This window comes from Antechinus flavipes, chromosome 4 (genome assembly GCF_016432865.1).
Source record: "Antechinus flavipes isolate AdamAnt ecotype Samford, QLD, Australia chromosome 4, AdamAnt_v2, whole genome shotgun sequence".
NCBI lineage: Eukaryota > Metazoa > Chordata > Mammalia > Dasyuromorphia > Dasyuridae > Antechinus > Antechinus flavipes.
The window spans coordinates 166,474,079-166,489,403 of record NC_067401.1 but is presented as its reverse complement, the minus strand read 5'-3'; the positions used below and the strand labels follow the sequence as shown (position 1 = coordinate 166,489,403).

General features: G+C 33.8%; 1 protein-coding gene across 3 annotated transcripts in view; it reads left to right on the top strand.

The window, feature by feature from the left end:
* Positions 1 to 15,325, top strand: part of RPTOR (regulatory associated protein of MTOR complex 1) — a 551,396-nt gene that overhangs the window by 483,840 nt on the left and 52,231 nt on the right. For all 3 annotated transcript variants that reach the window (XM_051995401.1, XM_051995400.1, XM_051995399.1), the window contains 2 exons: positions 7,925 to 8,039; positions 8,730 to 8,854. In XM_051995401.1, coding sequence (XP_051851361.1) covers positions 7,925 to 8,039; positions 8,730 to 8,854 — 240 coding nt within the window. The remainder of the gene's footprint in view (positions 1 to 7,924; positions 8,040 to 8,729; positions 8,855 to 15,325) is intronic.

Below are 15,325 nucleotides of genomic sequence, written 5' to 3'. Positions count from 1 at the left end.
AGCCCATGTCAGCTGTTGATGGTCACGGCTTCCTGTTCTCAAAGCACTAAACACAGAATTTGGTAGTTTGAAGGTGATCTAGTCCAACCTTTCTCTTTAATAATACATTTTACATTTTGCCAGACATCCACATCAAAATTTCTAGCTTATCATTAGCAATATCTTTTCTCATATTTTGAAAGTTGGAGCAATAGTTCTTGTCTAGTACTATGATACAGTAATACATATCTTTTAAGTCTAAATTGGTTGTTAAATTCTATGTGCATTCACAGCAATCCTATTAGAAAAAAACTCTCCCTTTCTCATTGGAATTGCTTTTCTTGTGTCATTAGAATTACATATTGTAGAATATGTTTCTAGTCTTTCTGAGCTAATAGGATCATATATATCCTCTCTGAAACCATTAAAATCTACTCTTCTAAAATCTAGGGTGCATATCAGATTATGACCAACTTTCCTTTCCTCTTCCATCATTTCTCCTAGAGTTCTCATCCTTTGTATTTCAACAACTTGTAACTCCTTAGTGATTCTAAGTAATCACTTTGTTCATTGTTTTCTCATCTTCAAAAAGAAATCAACTCTGAAATGCACAATTTCTCCCTTGGGGCTTCTCCTCCCCTCTGCCTGGAGAAAGTAGGGGATTGACCTGTGAGAGCTGCTTCCAGTTCTCACTTTGAGGCAAGCACTCAGGGAAGTCACTTTCTTTTTAATTGCCAGAATCTCATCATTCTGCAAAATGTGATCTTTGAAACTCATAACTCAGATCTTTTCTGCCCTGACCACATGCTGGGTAGCTTCCTCTCCTTCCTATCTCTGACTTTTGAACTTTTTTCTTTGTGTTGTCTTCTCCCATTAGTCTGTAAGCTCCTTGAGGGCAGAAAATGTCTTTAGCTAACAAATCTGCAAATATACTATGATCTGTGCTGGTCAGGAATAATATAGATATGATATAAATCATGTGTTCTTTTCTCCATACTTATTTCTGATGTTTACTTGATAAAAAGTTGTTTGCTATAGTGTAGCGAGTGCTGTATTTGTATCAGGAATAACCTAGATCCAAATTCTTCCACAGATATGTTCTACCTGGACGACCCCAAGCAAGTCACTCATTCTATGTGTGAATTGTAAAAATAATTTTTGGGGGGCTTTGCATGGTACTTAACACATAACAAATGTTTATTGACTCTGATTGATTCTAGTTTTAGAAATTTAGACTTATTATTAAGGAGAACCAAAAAATTATTAGTTACTCTGCTTTTCCCAGGGTGCTTCCATATATAACTGGAGAATTCAAATTCTCCTTCACTAAGGCTCTGTGCCAAGATTGGGAAGTTTCCTAAACTCTTCTTTGGTTTTCTCCTTCTATCTAGGTAGTCTGTGGTATTCTTTGCTAACAGTATCATCTCTGTTGCTGCCTTCTTTGATCTTTATCCAAATGTTATCCATTCTATATTATCTCGCTTGACCTTCATTTCCTGTGAATTAGTATAGATGTCATTTACCCATATTCTAAACAAGTAAATTATAGCACATAGAGAACCAATGACTTTTCTCAAGATCATCCAGGTAGGACATGTTTATGGAAGAATTTGGATCCAGTTTCTTCTTATCTCCAAATATAGCACTACACTATATCGAACAGCTTTTCATTAGGTAAGCATCAGAAATAAGTGGGGGGAGGGGAGAACAAATGATATATATTATTCCTGAACATTACAGAGCATGGTGTATTTGCAGATTTGTTAGCCATAACCATCATAAGTACAGAAATATTCTTTGCAGAGAAATACAGTACACTCAATAAAATCTAATGATGAAAAAGCCTGATTTAATCAGAATAAGCACCAAAATAAAAGTTACAATTTTTTTTTTCACTGTGAGCTAGTAAATTAAGAGTGGGTTTTCCCCTTTTGGGAAATAATACAATTGTATCATTTTAAGCAAATGCAGGAACTCTAAAGGGCCTTGGTTTGCAAGTCAGCAGCCAAAACTTTCAGGAACTATACTGATTATAGATGATAGGTACAGCACTGCCAAAGGATCTGGCATAAAATGAATAATTTAGAAACTCTTAACAGATTCTATTGATTTACCACTTTGACCTTTCTTCCTGTTCCATAAGGTTCTGATGAATAATATGTGTTACTTCTTTAAAGCCATAAGAAGGGGTCAATAAGATAAACTCTTGTCGCTCTTAACTGAGCTAAAAGGGTAGTCAGAGTGGGGCCTTTGTCAAATGTCATTCCAATTATTCATCCCTCCAAACCAAGTTATTTAGCTAAACTGAATTATGTGATCTCGTAATATTCACTAGCCATCTAAATGGCTCTAGTATACACCCTTGATCCACTGAGCATAACAAATGATTGTTTACTTCTCAAGTTCAGTGACATTTCCGAAACATTTTTATGTATAGTCTCATTTACACTTATAGTTTTTTTTCTTTTTATTATATCTTTGGCTCATGTTTCATTAACAGGTATACTCATGCACTATTGAAAGCTAATCTTGGTTTTTTAAATAACTTTTCATGTCTTTATGAGGTAGCAGTCAGGAAACTAGATAAAGCTCACAAATGTTTGGACATTTATCATCTTAGAGGCAGCTGGTGGTGCAGTGGATAGGATGCTATGCCAAGCGGCACAAGACACGAGTTCAAATTTGACCTCAGACACTTACTAGCTGTGTGACCTTGGGCAAGATAATATTTATAAAAAGGGCTTAGCACAATGCCTGGCATGTGGTGAAATAATAAATATGCTTTTTCTCCCCTTTACCCCATTGATCCCATTTACCATCTACCTCCAATCTTCCTTTCTAGCTTTATTTTACATTATTCATATTCACACATTCTATATGACAGCCAAGTTAGATGGTAGCCAATCTAATTCTGCCATCTTTTACTTGAAAGTCCATCCTCTATTGCTTTGAATACAGTCTCCATCTTCACCTATTAAAATCTTTCTCTTCAAGTCTAAACTCAGGTGTCACTTCCTCCAGAAAACCTTTCCATATCCTTCCAGGTAAAGTAGAACAAGACCATTCTCTGAAACTAGTGCTCAACACCTTATTTTTCTGAATTCTAGAAATTGTTTTCCTTGGAGAATGGAAGTTCTTTGAAACCTCAGCCTTTTAGTTTGGATTCCTCAAATGAATTGGTTAACCTATTGCTCAAGACAATCTACTGCTGAGTCTGCCTTGGACAATTAATAGTTAGAGGCTATCCGGGCCTATGACATTAAAAAAGAATGTCTACTGTAATGTTTTAGGTCTGAATTAAATAGTAAAATCAGAGCTGAGTGTCAGGAAACCAAAACTGGTATTTTGCAAACAGACTAGGCCATCTTTGTGTAAACCAGATTTAGATTTACTTTCTCAGACTTAATAAAATGGGATGAGGTGTGTTTGTCAGGAGGACTGTTGAACTGCTATAAAAATAAGCAAATGAGAGATTGTAAAATGTCAAAATAACACATGTATACTTAAAACTGAGAAGGATTGAACACTAATTTTAAGTCTGTCCTCTTTCAGATATTTATCATATTCAGAGTCTGGGTTCAGTAATACCTTTATTTGAAATAAGCAAAATTTAATACTTTGAACCAGATTAACCAAATAAGTAAAATCTGTTATCAGCAAATGGAGCATTCTTATCAATGACAGTTATATATCCAGGTGGTTAATTTTCTACATTTTCCTTATTCCATGATTCATTTCCCTTTATTCCCTCTTGCTCCATCCTTCAGCTGCATCCTCAATGTCAGTGGATCTCTTATGCAAACATCCAAAATGTACATATCATTTCTTAATAATTTGAGAATCTGAAGTATCACTAAAGTATCACCTTTCTCTTTAATTTCTTTACATCAAAACTATATCTAGAGTTCTTACCACTAAAATGTTAAAATGAAAATGAAGAGCACACAAAAACTGTACTGATTAGCTTAAATAATTGAAACCTTATAATTTAGTTATCCTTTGTCTGATCAACTTGAACCTCTTTGTCATAAGGATGAAATGAGACTAGGATGGATGCTCATAAGTTGATGATAATATATGCTACTTTAGATGCCTAAAGAAAAAAAATAATGTTATCAAAACCATTTAACACCATTTAACATACCCTTATCTAGCCAGCTTTTTTCAAGTACTTTTGAGAATGAATATATATAAATACTGTGAACCTTGATTCCAACATCATGATGTCATTGGGCCTCTTTAAGTACAAAGAATAAAGAATGCTAAATTTTTTTTAAATGCTTTCAAGAATAGGTATTTTTTTTACATACCATAAGGATGACATCATATAAAAACACGTGCTTGTGTGATTGTGTGTGTCTGTGTGTGTGTATATTTTAGTTTATGGCCAGGCATCACCACTTAGTGGTACTTAGAAATAAATGCAGAGATACTTATAGCATAGTGACTCTCAGTATAAAAAGGATCTTTAAAAAAAAAAAAATCCTGGTTGTAAGAAATTTTAATGACCAAGCTTATCGTTAAAGAGACGAAAAAAGCAGCTCCCTCCCTTATAGAGGTAGAGAACTATAGGTATAGAATATTACATATATTGTCAGACTCATTTTATATGTTTGTTAGTTTTGCTAAATAGTATTTTCACTTTTTTTTTAATCCTTTGTCATAAAGGATCGCTCCCTGGGTTGAGAGCTGAGGTGAGAGAGATTTGGAAATGAAAGTAAACAAATTGTCAGTACTTTTTTTTTTTTTTTAATTAACAAGAATATTAGGCCTATACTCCTATTATTAAAGTGACATTAAAGAAAGAAGAAAGAGACACATATTTATATAAATATTTATAATAACTCTTTTTATAGTAGCAAAACTAGTGGAAACTTACTATTAATTGGCAAGATGTCTGAACAACTTATAGCATAGGAATATAATGGAATAGTATTATTCTATAAGAAATAACAATGGATGATTTCATAGAAACCTAGGAATACTTGTATTTTATATTTGAATAAGCTGAGATAGATAAAAGTTAACCTGCCCAGTATCAACTGGTGTATGAGGTTAGATTTGAATTCTGTTCTTGCTGTCACCAAGCTCTCTATATGTTGTGCCACCTAACTGCCTTGGTGACGAAGAATGTTACCTGTCTCCTGTAGAAGAAGTAATGGAATCACATGAGAAAGTGACAGCTGTTTTTGAATAAAGACAACATAGAAATTTTTTATACTTTACTAATCATTTTGTTTTGTTTTAAGGGGAGGGAAGGGAAAGTTGGGAGGAAGTGAAAATAAATGTTTATCATCAATTAAAATGAATTTTTAAAGTTTTTTAAAGATTTACAGACATCTGTCTATGTAGTTCTGGTTCATACAGGATTTCAAGTTACCATTACTGTGGCAAGTATTACTTAGTACTGCATGTTAGGCCAATTCTCTTTTGGAACCTTTATTTGGTCTTCTGCTCTAAAAGTAAATTGATTTCCAAATAATAGAGAGTATAGTTCATTCTTCTGCATAGGAGATGCTTAAATGTCTCAAAAGTTTTCCAAGCATACCATATTGGAATCTCAGAATTCAGAAGGGCGAATTAATAAAGAGTAAAATATTTTCATTATTTTGTCATTGCCTCAAAATTTGTCTCATATTCAAGAGAATTTCTGAATGTAAGAAATACTAGCCTGTATCCCATACGAGATCTCCAAACAGATCATCTTGCATCCTAAAGAGCAGAAGTGTCCAATGTGGGCCAGAATCCACAGTTTTGTGAGAAGCAGATTAAAATATAAGTAGGTAGTGTTTAAACATTAATGTTTAAGCCTTAAAACAAACAAACAAAAAATACAATGCTACATAGATAATGTTAATTTGTGGCTTTCTAAGTCAGTATATAGCTACTAGGATCTGCTTCTATTTGAATCTGAAAGAACTGCTATAAAGTATGATTGACCATTTCATGGATAATAATACCACATCCAACTCTTTTTTGAACTCTTTTAAATTATCAGCCTATGCCATTTTTTGAAGTAATAAGGTCTATCTGTTTCACAACCATTGTACTTCTGAAAAGTAACTTCAATAAATTCTTTCTAATTCTAATGGTTCAAGACCTTTTTTATTCTGAACTGAGGCATTAAAAATTTTTTTAACATTTCTGCATAACAAAAACAAAAGGATTTGGTGTAAAATCACGCATAATACTTGCTTTTTAACAAATACACACACATATATTCTACATTTTACTTTCAAAACTGTCCTATTTTTTTTATGTTTCTTTTGGAACTTCATTGTTTTCATCTGTACATTTTTCATTGCTACAGTGGCCTCTTCCTCTGCCTTCTCTTTCTTTACCTTCTGAGTAATTGTTTCTAACTTCTTTCTCTCCAGTCTTTCTGCCTTATTAAAAATTCACAGAAGGGAGTGGGGGAGAAGCCTTTCAACAAATCAGCATAGTTAACCAAAACAAATCCAAAATGTTATGTCTCTTTGTGTCCATCACCTCTCTTTTAAGAAGGAAATAACATCCTTCATCATATATCCTATGAATTCAAGGTTAGTCATTGCATTGATCAGAGTTTTTAAAAGTTTTTTAAAGTTGTTTTTCTTCAACACATTGCTATTCTTGTTTTCCTGATTCTGTTTACATCATTCAGTATCACTTCCTAATACTACATAGCAGAGCTTCTTAAACTTTTTCCACTCATGATCCCTTTTCAACCAAAAAACTTTTTTATGACCCTGGATGTATAGTTATCTAAAATAGATACAGAAATCAAACATTTATACTGATAATAAATCATAATTTTTCATCCCCCACATTAGGGTTTTGAGCTACAGTTTAAGAAGTTGAGCTATATAGGATTCTTGGAAATCATCATTTTCATTATTTCTTCTAATAATATTCCATTACATTCTTACACCACATTTTATTTGGCTTCTCTTTCCTCCCCCACCTCCCTTTATTGATTCTGGATTTTTTTTTTCTCTTTCTTATACACTTTTAATCTCCCCTCCATGCATTTTTAAAGTAATAAGCATTTACTAATTACTTACTATATGCCAGGCACAGAACTAAAGACAGGATATGAAGAAAGATCACATTCTAAAATGACTATAAGGGAGACAATATGAAAAAGATACATACAGTGTAAATGGAAAATAAACTCAGTGGACAGGCATGGGGAAGTGGAGAGGAAAGACAGAACCAAAAGTTGCTATTTATTCTGCCTAGAAGGAAATCAGGGTTAGATGAGGTGAGAGAGCATCACATTAAAGGAGACTCAGAAGTGTTCAGACAGGTAGGAGGCAAAACCAGGAAAGAGCAATGCACGAAGAGGAAAAAGTTTCCCAGAACAGAGGATGACTGACAGTTTCAGAGCTTGGAAAGACACCCAGAAGTATTGAAGAGAGGAAGTGGAAGCACTAAGTATAGGTAGCTTTCTCAAAGAGTTTAGACAAGAATAGGAGGAAAAATATAGGACAATAGCTAACTATATGGGGAGGGTTTTTTTTGAGGTTTGGGAAAACATAGACATGTTTGTAGGCACCAGAAAAATAGCTGGAGGTCAAAGAGAGATTGAAGATAAATTAGAGAATAGGGATGATAATGTGTGTAATATGCTAGAGAAAGTGGGATGGGATGGAACAAAGGTACATGTAGTGAGGTTTTTCCAGAGGACATTTCCTATATGAAGAAATAGAAGACATAATTCCTGACCTCATGAAATCTATAGTCTAATAAGCTTTGCAATAAATAAAAAATAAGAGTAATATCACATACAATCATACTAGCATATACTATTATTGCTATAGAATTCAGATATGCTTACATTTCATTCATGTATGAGCATAAATTCTGTTGTATTTTCTTTAAGGTATTATATTCAATTTCTTAGATATAAGCATAGAAATTCAGATTAATTACCAAATACTTTCTTCTCTATTTCTTTTTGTAGGTATTACAAGACTAGATGATCAGATCTTCCTTAATAGGAATCCTGGTGTTCCTTCAGTGGTCAAATTCCATCCCTTCACTCCTTGCATAGCTGTAGCTGATAAAGACAGCATTTGGTAAGAGTTATGATAACTACTCTGCTGACGTCATCAAGTATTAACTAAATATTAACTTCTTCATGATTTAACTGCTGATTTAAATACTGATTCTTCAACATTTGAAGGATGCTGAAGTGTTGTATACTCTATCTACATCTCTGAATGTAGGGCTCTTTTGTTTTATTTCAAACAGAGAGGTCCCAAAAATTGACTATGAGATACCCTTCATTACTTTTCTAATCTCTTGAAGGTTGAAAGCATCCTTTCTATAGCTCTTGACTACTGTTGAATTATAAAGGGATGAAGTCTCAAAGTAATAATTGTAGGTTAATGGACAGTGAATCAGATGTTACATTTTTGACGTGTTATTTTTATACTGTATATAAAGATAAAGCAATTTCCTGATTTTAGTGTGCATATAATATTCTCATCAAAACTAAATTTGTAACGGAAAGACTTGTAATGGAGATTTAATCTTATTACTTCCTCTTCAAAAGCAAGAGATGTTATGAAAAGTCATTAATTAAAAACAAACAAACAAACAAACAAACATTCAAATTCTCCAAGGAGAAAAACAAGTTTAATGTGTAATAAGTATAAACCTTTATAATTGAGAAGGTACTGATTTAATAGAGATTTCATTGTACTGCTAATAAAAAAGATACTGTTCTCATTTTCATTTCCTATTTTATCCTTAAACTCTTCAAGTTTTTGGGACTGGGAAAAAGGGGAAAAGTTGGACTACTTTCACAATGGAAATCCTCGCTATACAAGAGTCACTGCCATGGAGTATCTGAATGGCCAGGATTGTTCGTTGCTACTGACAGCCACAGGTAAGCTGCATTCCACTTGGTCAAAGAAATGGAAGCAGGGGGAAGTATTACATCAGGAACATTAACAAGTAGACTTGGGATCCTGGGACTCCTGAGCTAAAATGGTAGCCATGCTTGCTATTTCAGGATACTTTTTGTCCTGTTTATGTTTGTTCTCTTCCTAATGAAAAAAAGATCTTTGATTGGAGGTGGTCATCATAAAATGCCACAGAATTATGAAGGAAATGACCTTAATATTAAATATCATTTAAAAGGCAGAAACATAGCCTGTATGTTTTTTTAATTGCCCTGGGATTGAAATATTGTAAGACTTTCCTCAGGGCATAGATGGCACAGTTGACAGAATGCTAAACCTGGAGTCAGGAAGACTTCCCTTCTTAAGTACAAATCTAGCCCCAGGCCCTGACAAGCTGTTTGACCCTGGTCAAGTCACTTAACCTTATTTGCTTTAGTTCTGTGTAGTTTAGTTTAGTTTAGTTTAGCTTAGTTTTGTTATTTAGTTTAGTTGCTCATTTGTTAAATGAGCTAAAAAGTTGGAATGGCAAATCACTCCAGTATCTTTGCCAAGAAAACCCCAAATAGGGTCATGGAGAATTGGACATGACTGAAATGACTGAGCAAGAAGACTTTCCCCAATAGTATGTTTCTGCTGAACCATCAATACCAGTTCATGTCATCATCCAGAAATAGAAAGTACAGCTTCATTTGAATTTTGTTCGTCATTCATAAGTAGTCCTCTATACTGGATTAGAGGGGGAATTGCTTGCAGACGAAAAGACCAAGAATGTTGTGAGCAGATTCAATATAGTGAAATGTTAATAGGTATAAAGAGAAATGTATACTCTTTCTATGCTACCGGATTAAGCTACTGGCTAGACAAGATGAATAAGTACTTGTTTATGGGGATGATTTTAGTATTAGAAACCGTAAGAGTAGAAGAAGTTCTTGTTCCTGGGAACAGGAACTAAAACACAAGAGTAATGCAAAAAAAAAAAAAAAAGTGAAATCTGGAAAAATGTTTACTTTCAGTGGAAATAAAATTGAAGGGAAAAAAAAGTAGCTGCAGAGAAAAAGCATAAAACAAAGATTATATGAAGTTAGAAAATATTTCATACCTCAGATAAGAAACATGTGAGACAATAATATTGAAAATTATAAAGAAGTACTGAAAAAAACAACCAAGGATCAAATCATGGAGATGTTTTTATTGGCCCTGACAAGGGTTATTGATGTAAAATGTCATATGAAGAACCTTAACTGAAGAATTGGAAAGGGATCTAGGAAGACATTTAAGAAGATGAATTAAAATCAGGTTGGAATGGATGCATACTCTGGCACACTAACAGAAGACATTTTTTTCTATCAAAGTTCACAGAGCAAAGAAGTTTTTAAAAATCAAGGACAAGACACAAAAAGCAATTTATTTTAATTTTTCTCAGAGAAACATAAGATGCTTAATTCACTCACATTTTAAGTTAAAAACTGAACCACTCAGTAAGTGTTCAGCACTATTTAGTAACTAAGAAAGATACAGAAGATAGTGGTCGCTGACCTCAAGGAATTTATATTCTAGTGATAGAATTGAGCTATACACAACTAACTAATGCCAAACATAACCTGATGAGAATAATAACTAGCCAACGAACCCTTATATCTAACACCTCCAGCTTTGCAAGACCCTTAACAAATATGCATGAGAGAAACAATTTAGTGCCATGAGTACTATAAGAGTTTGAAAGGGAAAAAAATAATTTCTAACTGGAATTATCAGGAAAATTTCATGAGAAAAGAGAACTTTTAAAAACATCTTAAAGAATAGATAGGATTTAACACATAGAGATGGAAATAGGGAATTTCTGGCATAAGAAACAATGGATTAGAAATGAGAAAGTATGAGACATACTCATGGAATTTGTTAAATTCCATTTTTACTTAAGTAGAGAGTAGATGAAGCTGCATGATTTGAAATAAGATAGAAAGGTAAACTGAAACTTAACTAGGGAGATGTGAGTATCTGGACAAAGAGTTTCTACTTTATCCAGTAGGCAGTGGAAGCCATTGATTCTTTGTGAGCAAGGAAGTCTCATCATCATCACATATATTGGGAAAGTTTGATTATTAGTGTTTGATTAAGGATAGATTAGAACAGAGAAACCACTTAATACATAACTGAAATTGTTCCCCCAAAAAAATATTGAAGGATGGAGGGAGAGGAAACAAACTACAGTTTTGAGGATACATTTTTAGAAGAATAGTGGTACTATTAACAGAAATGATTAAGTCAAAAGAAGGCACAGATTTAGGAAGATGATGAGGTGGGATTCTATTCCACAGATGTTTATAAGCACTAACACACAGAAAGACCAAAGACAAAACCAAAATGTTCTGGCCCTCAAGGAATCTTAATTCTCCTGGAAAGGTATAATCTTACATTATGAGGCAGATTGAAAAATAAGAAAGAACTACTAATTAAGAGGGATCTCAAGAAATAAGTATTTTGACAGGTAGAGCTGAGGTAGGGGTTCAATCTAGGTACAGGAGACAGTTTATGGAAACATACAGGAACTTTTAGCACAGAGCATGTGAAAGGAAATAACATCTGATACATCAGGAAAAGTAAACTGAGGCCAGATTGTAGGATGCCTTAAATGCCAGACTTGACAATTTTTAATTTTATACTAGTGGCAAGAAAGTAATTTAATGTTTTGTTGTTTTTAAGAGTAATATGATCAGATTCATCTTATTTTGATTGTTATGTGGATAAGTTAAATAGAAGCAGAAAGACCAATTATGAAGCTTTGTACAGCAGTACCACAGGGAGAGAAGGGTGGTGGCCATGAAAGAGAAAAGGAGAAGGAAGGGGAGAACATTGTGGAGTTGCAATTGTAAATAAAGTGTGAGGAAGAGGGAATGTTCAAGATTACAAACCTGGTTGACTAGAGAATAGTGATGTCTATAAAAAATAAGGAAGTTTGGAGAAGAGGTTTTGGGTTCAAAGATGATGTGTTCTGTTTTGGACATGTTGAGATTCAGATATATTTTCAAAACTTTGGTGATTTTGTTGTGAATATTTAGAGAAAAAAGGAATCATTAAGAGATTGTGGGAATGAGAACAAAATGGGATGGAGGTAAAACTACCCTTTTTTGCTGATTTGGACTATGTGCTTCATAATATATTGGATATTTAAACAGTAACTCAAATTCATTGCTCTTCAGTTTCTTAAGAACCTTTTAAGGCTCTGCCATGAAATCTTTAACCACAATAGTCTATTACCATAAGAGAACTTTTTCTCTGGACTATAACAAGCATGATCAGAACAATTTCACCTCGTAATCAGCTTGAGGTTACATTTTGAAGTTTTCCCATTCCTGCTATAGGAAATGAAAGTGATTACAAAGGGCTGGTTAGAGAAAATGATCAGTCAAGTCAGCAAGCATTTATTAAATGCCTCCTACGTGCCAGGCACAGTGATATGTAGGGATACAGAGAAATAGAGAAACAGTCCTATCCCCCCAAAGAAACTCACATGCCCAAGAAGAAAGACAATATGCAAATGACTAAGGACTTACATGATATATACAGGATAAATTGCAGGTAATATCAGAGAAAAGCTACTAACACGAAAGGAGAATGAGAAAGGCCTCTTGCAAAAGATGTAACTTGATCTGAGTCTTGAAGGAAGCCAGGAAGCAGAAGTGATAAAAGAGTAATCTAGGCCTTGAGGCAGCCTAGGAAAAGTAACAAAATCAAGAGATTGGGTCTTATGAAAGGAAAAGCAAGAAAGCCAATGTCCCTGGATTGTAAAGTATATGAAGGTGATAAAGTGTAAGAAGGCTAGAATGGTGAGGATTCTGGAAAGATGGCAGAGTAGGTCAGCAAATTTCAAGCTCTCAAGATTTCCCCCACAAACAAAACAAATTTGTGCCTCAAAGTGAATATGGACTAGTGTCAAGAAGACTTGGGCCACAACAGGAGTCCTCTTGCCACAATTCAAGAAGATCCAAAGAAAGATCAGAGGCTGAGGATTAATCAGTAGGAAGACTAGCTGGGTTTGGCTGGAGCCTTAGAAGGAATCACAGAAACTTTTACTTCTCCCACAGCATGAGGAGTCAGGAATCTGAGTCCGGGAAGACTGAGGGAACTTTGACTGATTAGGAACACCAGGCTCAGTTGTGCTGCAGAGGTGTAGCTCTAGGCAAAAAGGAACCAGCACACCAGTGAGTGCAGAGGCAATGAGGCAGGGTTGCTGCTGACTGCCAGTACTTATAGGAGGGAGGAGCTCTTGGTTTGGGATTCCAGATCAGAGGGGAGAGCTGAGATAAAGTTAAAAGACACCATCCTCCCCACCTTACAATTGGAGGCCAAAGAAGAAAGAACCAAATCATAGAAACCTACTATAGAAATAGGAGTTCGTTCATCTTCAGAGGAGGACAATGAAGTAAAAAAGCTTCTTTTACCCCAAAGAGTAATGTTAAATGGCTCCCTCCCTAAGGAGAATTTGTAGACGAACTCAAAAAAGAATTTAAAAATTAAATGAGAGATATTGAAAAAAAAAAAAAAGACCATCATAGAAAAACAAGCTTATGAAAAAAAAGTTAACCAACTAGAAAAGAAGATACACAATCTTAAAAATGAAATTAGCTCTTTGGAAATTAGAATTGGGCAAGGAGAAGTCAGTGTAACTATAAGAAATCAAGAAATAACAAAACAAAATATAAAGAATGAAATAATAGAACAGAATGTGAAACATCATAAGAAAAACAACAGATCAGGAGAATACATCATAAAGAAAAAAATATAACAATAATTGAAAACTGGTACAAAAAAAAAAAAAATTGTCCTGGAGTGATAGAGCAGGTGGGGAAAGTAGAAATAGAAAAAGTCCACTAATCTTCACTGATCACCACCTCACAGTGATCCCTTGTAGAAAACATAAAGGACTATTATTGCCAAAATTTCAAAAAACCCCAGAATCAAAGAGAAAATTTTGCAAAAAATAAGGAAAAAAAAGCAATTCAAATACACTGGAGCTGCAATTAGAATTATGCAGGACATATCAGCAGCCACAATAAAAGACTACAGGTCCTGGAATCTTACATACCAGCAATCAAAAGAACCAGGCCTGTGGACAAAAATATCATCCAGCAAAATTATTCATATTGAGTGAAAAAAATGGACATTCAAATTATCCTGGCATGGATTCTGTCAATACAAAGTTATTATTAAATAAAATTAAATTTAAAAAAAAAATGGACATTCAACAAACTTAAGAATTTTCAGGACTTTCTTTCAACAAAACCTGAACTCAATAGAAAATTTAACCTATGAGAACCAATATCAAAGATCAATTTCAAGGAACTTAACATGGACAAATTGTTTATGTGTTTTACATGGAAATGTATACCATATATTGCTATCCACTGATTGGATAACTTAAAAGAAAGATTAGGGCAGAATTGAGTATGATCTGTCTCTAAAAAGCAAAGCCACCTAAAAAAAAAAGTAAAAATAATAATTATGTTAAGCAAATGAGGTGCAGAGAAAGAATAGATACAGAAGCATTAGAGTGGGAAGAAGAAAGTTCTGAAAACCTACTCACTAATCATGAAAAGGTTAAATAGGCAACACTACATATATACCATGAAAGATCCTCCTTCTAGACAGAAATAAGAAAGGGGAGATGAATGAAGGAGGAAGCAAAGCATGGAGGAGAAAACAAGGGAGAGATCCATGAGTGAAAGGAGGTTAAATAATAGCAAGGCAAGTTAAGAAGCAGAATTAAAGCAGAAGAGTTAGCAGGGATAGGAAAAAAGAGATATACACAAACACTATAACAAGGATCAGGAATAGAATTTATTAAAAAAAAAAAAAGTTGGGCCAGTAATCATTGATCTTAGACAAACATTCAATCAAGAGTGAAATCTACATTATATGCCAACAATATTAATATTGTTTTAGAGGCATGTTTACATATGGATAATTGTGTGTGTCTATATATGTCTGACTATATGTAGATATATAGGCATGTTGCTCTATGTATGTATGTATATAACTGTATGTATATGAGTGCATCTGTGGGCTGATGTGAATGTTTACATATAAATGTGTATGAGTACGTATATATATGTATGTCCATATCTGTATATGCATATAACATATATCTGTGCTTAACTCTAGCTTTAGGGGAAGTGGGAGTGATGAAAGGGGGAAAATAACAATAAGGTTAAAAAAGTGCACAGCAGAGAATAAAACAATAACCTACAAGGAAGCAAAAAAAAAAAAAAAAAAGGACATTCATGAATATAATTTCTTCTACCTATATATAGCCTTTCTTGAACTGGTAATTTATTGTTATATATTTTGAATCCTCCTTGATGGTTTAGCTTAGCACTTGACAATGTTGCTTTGCTTTCCTTTTCTGTTTTTCTTTTTCTTATTCTGTATCAATTTTTTAAAAAAGAAGACTAGAA